Source organism: Vicia villosa, linkage group LG3, assembly GCF_029867415.1.
Source record: "Vicia villosa cultivar HV-30 ecotype Madison, WI linkage group LG3, Vvil1.0, whole genome shotgun sequence".
NCBI classification, from domain to species: Eukaryota; Viridiplantae; Streptophyta; class Magnoliopsida; order Fabales; family Fabaceae; genus Vicia; species Vicia villosa.
Genome location: NC_081182.1, coordinates 87994088 through 88002961, shown reverse-complemented (window position 1 = coordinate 88002961; position 8874 = coordinate 87994088). Strand labels below are relative to the sequence as shown.

General features: G+C 36.2%; 1 protein-coding gene across 2 annotated transcripts; it reads right to left on the bottom strand.

Moving 5' to 3' along the window:
* LOC131662138 (ubiquitin-activating enzyme E1 1-like) lies at positions 1-8283 on the bottom strand. 2 transcript variants are annotated; one of them, XM_058931838.1, is made up of 7 exons: positions 7925-8283; positions 7307-7662; positions 6470-6687; positions 5058-5852; positions 1706-2574; positions 1178-1610; positions 1-735 (listed from the first exon to the last, which is right to left on the bottom strand). In XM_058931838.1, exons 2-7 carry the CDS (start codon positions 7644-7646, stop codon positions 139-141), a joined length of 3252 nt encoding a protein of 1083 aa, XP_058787821.1. In that variant the 5' UTR covers positions 7647-7662; positions 7925-8283; the 3' UTR covers positions 1-138. The 2 variants fall into 2 exon arrangements, with proteins under 2 accessions (XP_058787821.1, XP_058787820.1); XM_058931837.1 differs by having other exon boundaries at positions 7307-7659.
* Positions 8284-8874: the final 591 nt, after the last annotated feature.

Sequence of the window (8874 nt, the reverse complement as noted above, 5' to 3'; positions counted from 1 at the left end):
TTGATTGAAAGTTGCTATTGAATTCATATAAGAACTATGTGAAACATTCAACAATGTTGCGTCTGCGTATCATTATGAATATGTAGCATGAGTCAAACATGCTATCTTTCAGCCTAAATCTTAAAAGATGAAATCAACCTAACGGAAATAAATGGATACTAGAGGGATATCAACATCATTATCATCCTCATCTTCACATGCAACAACCACATCCAAATGACGACGGTATGGAGGGATCTCCAACTTAGCTACTTCCCTTCCCAGATCTACTATCTTCTTGTCTAATCGCTCTTTATGCCTTGGAAACATGCTATTATAGAGCAAACAATTTCCACATGAAATACTATAAGCATTCAAGCCTTTAGTCTTCAGCCACTGAAGAACTTCCCTCAGGGTAGGGTTGTTTCCCAGACTCCATCTGTCCCAAACTGTCCAACTCAACTCTTGATGTTTAATAACCTTTGGTGGGACTGGCTCAGCCATTGAAAAAAGAGGCAATGCTAAGTTTGCAAATGTATTTCTATAGTCTTCAACTTTGTGGCCCCCGTCCAAAACTTTGTACAGCTCCAAGCAGACAAGACCAGTGGCCATGGCAGTTGAGGTTGCAATTGCAGGAATAATTCTTCCAGCAATAAATTTGGCTTTAAGCTTGTCAACCTCGGGAATGCTGTAATTCCGAGCCCTCATATTTGCAAGTCCGGCAATCACATCCATATGGTAGTTTGTATCATCATCCTGCAGTTTTTTAGCAGGAAGTCAATTTCTTAGTTTATAAAAATTATATAAAAAAAATTGAACTCATGCAGAATGAAAGGTCCATTCATATACTCGAGTGACAATCCAATTTCAAGCAAATACAAAAAGGGTCATGCTAACGAGTGCCCCAGGGGCACTCTTTAAGCATTCTAAATAAAGAAAATATTCTTTCAAAAGTTCACCATTTCAATTTTCGATGCATTAATTACGCATATTTCCAAGAAAAACTTACTTTTTAAAGCTATTAAAGAGTGCCCCTGGGGCACTTGTTAGCATTTCCCATACAAAAAAATCAAACCCTACCAAATCCAGAATTTTTAAATGCAACTGTAACATATGAACATAAATTCCAAGAATACAAACACCTTAACTAGCAAGAGGCTATTTAGCTAGTTGCAATTGTAATGGAGGAAAAACAAACCTTCTCAAACTGAATCGGATTCATCCTGAATGTAGGGGCCAAATTTGACCGGCACCTCTCTAACTTGATTATTAGATCATTAATAACTTTTGCATCATCTACAGATGCAGCGGAGAGACTAGTGGCCTTCTCGTCTGTCACTACTTTCACACCTTCCTTAGGCTGAAAGTCAGGTACAATCACCCTATCAACTGCATCAGCCACCTTCCTAGAGTTCTTAACCCAGTCAGGGATTGTTATACCAAAAGTTTCTGCGCGTAAAATAGCAGCAGCGATCACAAAATTTAGATGACTCAGATCAGAGGTCGAAAACTGCAGTGGACGGGGAAATCTTTTTGGTGCAGACCAGAAAGGAGCTCCGGTACTAGTTACAGCATCTTCAGGAAAAGTAAAGGCCAACTGCTTCACCCGGTTAGCAAAATAATCTTCAAACCTGTAGATAAAAATGGTTATAAATGGACAGGAATTAATATGCTCCCATAACATTACTAAAAGAGAACATGAGCAGAAATTATAATAGGCACGTACTTCAGCCGCGCCCAGGTAATACAATCTTCAAAAGTTTCACATTTATCCTTGTCCAGGTAATCAAGAACACGCTCCAAATTATCCCTTGCTTGAGCATCCCCAGCTTTCCTCATTGCAGTAGTATATTCACTTGGTTTGGACAAATATGTATTCACTTCTGCTGGAGTTTTCTCAAGCAATCCGTCAAACTCTGATCGCGCCCATGTCAAGCAATGGTCAATATTGTGTGGGAATGAGTGCACAGTACACATTGGTGCCTGTTTCTCAGGAGGATCTCTTGACGCACCATAGTTTTCTGTCAGATGGGGTACGACCATCTGGGTATTGCATTTTGCTCCAAGAGTCCCAGACTCAAGAAGAGGCTTTTGGAAATACAAGCATCTCTGATCAACGTACAGTCTTGCATTCACATTGTCCAGCGCATTTATCACAACACCCAAGTTTTCCCAGAAGGTATCATGAAACACATTTTCAGTTTCAGCACTGACACGATTTTGTAGAGCTTCAATATGAAAACTAGGATTTATAGATGCCGCAGCTGAAGCAGCAACTGTGGACTTGGCCTGTCCAATATTCCAATCACGAAAGAGGAACTGTCTGCTTAGATTGCTCTTTTCTATCACATCATCATCAGTAATTGTTAGCTTTCCCTGATCTCCACAAGAAACCCCCATAAGAGCAAGATTTTTCAAAAATTCACACCCCAAAGCACCAGAGCCAACAACAAACACTTGAGAATCCTCTAATTTTTTTTGTAACTTCCGTCCAAAAACTGAAATCTGTGCATCATAACGACTATTAACTGCTCTGAAATCATCAGAGTCCAGTGGTTCTGAAGGAAGTGATTCCACAGAATCAAAATAGAAAAACTGCAGAGGAACAAAAGTTTAAACAAAAATTAATAACGTAGGTCATAACAAATGACGAAGTGAATTATAACAAGCTTAAAAAATTCTTATTAAGAGGGAATGGCAAAATGCAAATAAGTATTAGACTCCTAAACAATTTAAACATAATTCACTTATATTATTATTGGATTATGGCACACAGATCCCAAAAACACCATGGCGTATAGAAGGGGGTATGTATACCAGATACTATAAATGCCATAAATTTGGATAATTTATATCGACAATAACAAGATAAACAATAAACATTTATAAATGCTCACAAAAAAAAAAAAAAGGAACCACAGAGATAATTAATCATTCACAGCATGAACTTGATGCGTGAAAACCCAAAAAATTAATAGTCAAAACAGAAACTGGGTTTGACATTAACAGAGAACAAGTAAACAAAGCATTGCATTGGCATAAGAAGCAGGAGTATGGAGAGTAATGAGTGTAGAAAATTGAGAGATTAGCCCAAAAAGATGCCACCAAGCAATATGTCAGACAGCAGGAAAAACGGAGACATTCATATCACATCATGTCAAATTCAATGAAAATTAAATTTGACTATTCCCCAGACAATTGCCAACAAGTGGCCATAATAGCTGCCAGGGGACAGTCTTCTTCTATAGTGAGCTACTGTTAACTGTGGTTCAGATATGATGGACTTAAGCCCACCACAACAACTATTTCACTTTATCTCCTTTGTTCTTATTTCCTTAAGAGTGTGTTTGGATGAGGTAATTAGAAATTTTAAGGGAATTTAAAATTCAAAGCAATTCAAATGATTCAATTGAAATCCATTCATTTTAAATTATTTTGTTTGGATGAAGTATTAAGGTAATTCATTGTTAGATTTTTTGGGTCATTTTTTATAAAATATAAATTTTTAGGACCAAATTAAAAAATTGAAAAGTAGGGACCAAATTGCAATTTTTAAAAATTTGAAGGACCAAATTGTAAATTTTAAAAATTATCAAGGACCAATTTGCAATTTTTTAAAAATTTTTGGGGTCAATTTTATAATTTTGGAAAATATGAGGACCAATTTATAAAATTTGAAGGAATAATAATAACAAATACATTCTATGAAACATGAGAGGAATTTCAAATTCTTTGGTTTTTGGTGTCATTTCAAAATGATTAAATTTAACTTAGATGAAATACTCCATAAATTTCCATCATTTTAACAATTCTTCATTTTTGTATCCAAACAATGGATTTTGGTCAAATCATTTTAAATTCCCTCAAAACATTACTTTCCCTCGTTAAAATGCTTCATCCAAACACACTCTAAATTCACCATGTCTATTACACTACTGAGGTTGATAGAAGTGTGAAATTTGATGGAACATGATGGCGTCGTTTGATACATGAAGCCGGACCTACTTAGTGTGATAAGCTTTGGTGGTTGGCAACATGGATCAAATTACACCATAATAATCTATCAAAGACTGTTTCTATCCAACTTGTTAATCCCGAGATCTAGCTTTTCTTATAGTTTTACCAGGTCTTCCTCTCTACCTCTGGTTGTTTGACTACCTCTAGTTTGTCTGACTCAATTTATATTAAATCTTATTTGGCTATTATCTGTATTTTCCTAAACTTGTTTAAATTATTAGAGTTTGACCTAACTCATCCTTACAAAACTGGTTGGTAAGGTGAGGAGTGTCCCTCTATATATACTCTTTCAATGCTCTATCACCAATGTGGGACTTTAGGATCTTCCTAATACACCCCCTCACGCCCAGCACTCTTTTGGGCTTGGTGCGTGGATATTAATGGTGGGCAGCCCATGGTCCAATCGATAGGCTCTGATACCATATTAAAGTTTGACCTAACTCATCCTTACAGAATAAATATCTATAACACTACAATGATGTTGTTGTCACCTGAGTAGCTAATAGTACCAAACACCAAGGCCCTCTTCATAAAGGATGAATGCAAATGGACGGGATGACAGATGTTGATGGGAGCATCTACAATGAAACAAAAATAAGCAACCCGTTCCTGGTTGCCTAACCAATTTTAAGTGACCCACAATGCTACATCAACTTTAAGCAATTCTTCAAAATTTTGTTTCAACGATTACAAAAATTAAGTAAACTGCACTTATATTAAAAATAATTTTGCAAAAACATGTTTCAAATTAAAATACTAAATCATTTATTTTAAACAATACATCAAAATATATTAATCATTAAAAAACATATGAAACACATGCCTATGAGATATATCACAGGCAATACATTGTTATAGGAATGTCATAGCCAAAAGTTTCATTTACAAGAACAATAAAGTTCATCACATGTCTTGCTCAACTGCCTGAAAGGTGGTCAATTTGTTTAGAAACCGGATTGGATAAAGATTGTTTTGTCCAACAAGTACATAGAGGATGAAACTTCATTTACAGTGTTCTAAAATAGCAGAGAATATAATGAAACAGTTAAAAACATACGTACTTGAAAAAGAGGATGAAACTTCCCAGAGCATGCTTTGACAACCTCTTGTCCAACAATTCCACCAAACATGGCAGACATAGGGTTCAGTACAGCCCTAGCCCCAAAGGCAAATTGTCGCAAAAGTTTTGGATTTATATCGTCTATTTTCTCATCACCTGAGCTGTCATTCATATTACTAGCAATGGCTATAAGCTTTTGAGCATCATCCTCTACTCCAGGAACAGGGAAGCGGCCTAGCTCAGAAATGAACTTATCCAAAGCCTGGAATGCTAAGTGAAGGAGAGGTGGGCGATCAAACTTTGAAAAATCACTCAGAAGAAAATCACCTGGATCACTGAGTGCTTCCCTCAGTGGCTTAAAGTTCAATACCTTTTGTTGCTTGACTTGTGTGACAATACCACCTTTTTCATAGCTACCATAATTTGTGGTGTCTTCTTCAAGGTTAAATGAATAAGCTCTAGCATTTGTAATCTTCCTTGGCTTTCCGTCATTCAATTCCTTCATGCCATGAACCTCAGAGAATACAACAAAATCTCCATCCTGAAACTCAAGCCTCTCGTCATCAACAAAGGATACTAGAGCAGGATTGTCATTACTGACAGATGCAACTATGCCAGTATGGGGTTCCTCTCCATCAACATCAAAAACAGTAAACTCAGGCCCAAAGTCACAGAAGACAGAACCAAAAAGGCCTCTAACTTCAGTTTTAATAAAAGCAATAGGAGGCTGATGGCTGTGACAGTAATCATTGAACTCAATGGCTTTCTCAAGATTAACATCGGTAAAAACAACAGCCTACAAAAATAGAAAATATACAACTCTGTAAATACATATATCCAGTTTAAATCTGATCTAAATAAACTACTTATGAAAGCACAAACTTCATAAAAAAATGACACCATTATCCAACAATTATAGGGTATATAACATATACTTCGGAATTAGGCAATATTGTCAATCACGGTAGCAAAAAATAGAGGATTGTTATAATTCTACTACGCAATAATGCCACTGTAGCCACTATATGACAACATTTTTGTACTGAATGGCACAAGGGGGAGCAGCGGTGGTTTGTCCACATTCCACTATGTGACAGTGCTATTATAGTTGCTATTAAACAACACAAATATGCAAAACAACTCAGCAGAACTTGATGGAAAGGAGCAACAAATCAACTATACAGAAAGGTGTGTATGTCTGTAGTTTTATAAGCTATGAGAAAATAGAAAGTTTTATAAACAAATTGTCTAAATAACAATAATAGCTACTAGCATACTAGATGTGACAACATTTTTAACAGCTACATTGCCCTTTCAAAAACCATGAATAAATAAAATTATAATCTCCAGAAATAAAGAATAAATACACAGACAAACATATATGTGTGTGTGAAGAGTAAGCAGTAGTTATACTTGGAAATCAGCAAGTTGCTCTTTTGTCAGCTCAGATGTCAAGCTTTGCACAACCACTGCATTGTTCAGCTCCTGCAACTTACCAACAGAAACCAATGCTCTGTTTTTGCCAACATCCTTCTCTGAAAACACAAAATTGCTAGACAGGTCCCATAGCTCAACAGTTCCCACATCATGCAAGGTAACAGACTTGACACCAGCAAGAATGAGATTCTTCGCTGCAGGTGGTTTAACTTTATTAGAATAGAAAAGAAGATCAAATATTTTGGGACTATCGTTCTTGAAATTGAACTTAAATATCAACTTAAATAACACAACATAAATAGAATTGTTCAAGTATCACTATGTATTATAAAAATTTTAATTAGCCAAAAGAAGATATAACACGAATGATTACTGAATTGAGATATCAATACCACCAAAAGAAGATACAAAACATTAAATTACAGAAGCAGTGTATGGAGGTACATATGCCAAATCGATTGCCTAAGTTAGCAATGTAAAAATTGCAAGACAAACTTGGAGAGCATTAAATTATTATGTATTGAAATCTCTCACCATATACAATAAATTGCAAGAATATATTCATTGATATCTCAATCACAGGCTCCATTTTCCAGGTTGCAGTGAAAGTTAATTACCAAATCATAACTTTTATAAACAATTCTCATTATCTAAGAAGCAGAGGTGAAAGCTACAAGAAATGTCGCAGGAATACTCATCCGGAGTTATACAAAAACTATATCCATGCATCAAGCATTTGATATAATATATATTGAAGTAACAACAACAGCTTAAAAAGCAATCAACAAAGATACGTGATCAGGGACAACATACCAATCTCCGCGCCAAGACCCTGCATCCCAGACACAAGAACCCTAGCCCCAAAGAGCCTACGCATGGTTTCTCGACCATACACAGCAAGCTGCCGGCTATGCAGATCCTCATCAATATCCGTCGGATTAGTATCTCCCAAAGTCATGACGTAGGTCCCTTGTTCAAGAGTCGTGTCACTATTGTTGTTGTTATTACTACTACCGCTTAGACTCCGGTCGCTATTCACAACCGAATCCTCAGTCCCGGCCGCAACAATCAGATTCTTCTTCTTCGGAAGAAAACTAGCAGTAGCTGCCTCTTCCACAACCACTCCTTCGCAGTGTCTCTTTCTAGGAAGCATATAGTACAGTAAGCTGCTGAACAACACGACACAAAACCAAAAACCGATCATCAACACAGCAACAACAACAACAAAAGCAATCAATAGCGAACAATTAACAACACCGCAATCGAACTCAATAGCAACATTAGTAGGATCAACTGAATAACTACTAACAAAAACCCTAACCACAACCCTAACCCTAGGTTCGTTAACATGATTACGATTAGAGAACAAAAGAACGAATCGATAAGAAAACGAAAAAGGAAAAGAGAATGAAGAAAAGAGAAGCAACGTACCGATTGAAACTTGAGAAGTAAGGAAATGGAGAATCGAATCGAATCGAATCGAATCGTTTGGGTTTCGCGATTGCAATGTGCGATTATCGTTGGAGTAGTGTTCTCACTTTCTCGGAGTTTTTTGGTTTTATACTAGAAATGAGAGAAATGCGAGATTAGAAAGAAAGGTTTGGTTTATGAAGAGGGAGGGGTATTTATGGATTTTTGTTATTTTAGGGTTTGGGATTGGGAATCTTGAGATAGGACATGTGCTAGTGCTACTTCCATTTCTCTTTTTTTCTTTGGTCTTCTCAGAGAGAGAAGAGTGAAAGAACAGAAGAACGTGTTTGTGATGGATAACAGTACTGTGAGGGTAACGCGTCGTCGTTTTACGTTGTTCTGACATATGAACGACATTCGCGTTAGGGCAGTTCATGTAAACCGGCTTCGAACGAGTATCAGATCCAACGGTGAATAAAAGATCTAGACTGATGGAGAAAGAAAACAAAAATAATAAATCCGTTTTAGACGTTTTTCTCTACGTCGTTTTGCATTTTCTTTTTTGAAGCAGTGTCGTTTTACATTAAAAACTACGTCTAGTTGAGAAATGGGTTAAAAAAATTACTATGATAATAACTTACCTAAACTAAGGAAAACACTTAATTACCCCTAATTATAGAAAAATTATCTAATTAATTTAGAGAATATTTCAATGCACCCATTAATATTCTTAGTCGTCTGGCGAAATTTCAATTATGCTCCCTGCTTTCATAGATACACCTCCGGAAGCATCTTTTTAATTAAAATTTTTAATTTTTTTCGTATGTAGATCTACGGAAGCGTTAAAAAACATAGTGAACGTTGGGAAACAGTGAATCTTCCGTAGATGTATCTACAAAACGTGTTAAAAATAGAGTGTTTCGTAAATATACCTACGGAACATTCTGCTATATTATAAATCAGTGTTATTT

Excerpts from the sequence above, each read along its gene's own strand:
- LOC131662138 (XM_058931838.1), bottom strand. The coding sequence starts at position 7,646 with ATGCTTCCTAGAAAGAGACACTGCGAAGGAGTGGTTGTGGAAGAGGCA. Across the intron at positions 6,688-7,306 it reads GGGTCTTGGCGCGGAGATTG|CGAAGAATCTCATTCTTGCT; the intron begins GTATGTTGTCCC and ends AACCACCTGCAG. Across the intron at positions 736-1,177 it reads ATCCGATTCAGTTTGAGAAG|GATGATGATACAAACTACCA; the intron begins GTTTGTTTTTCC and ends AAAAAACTGCAG.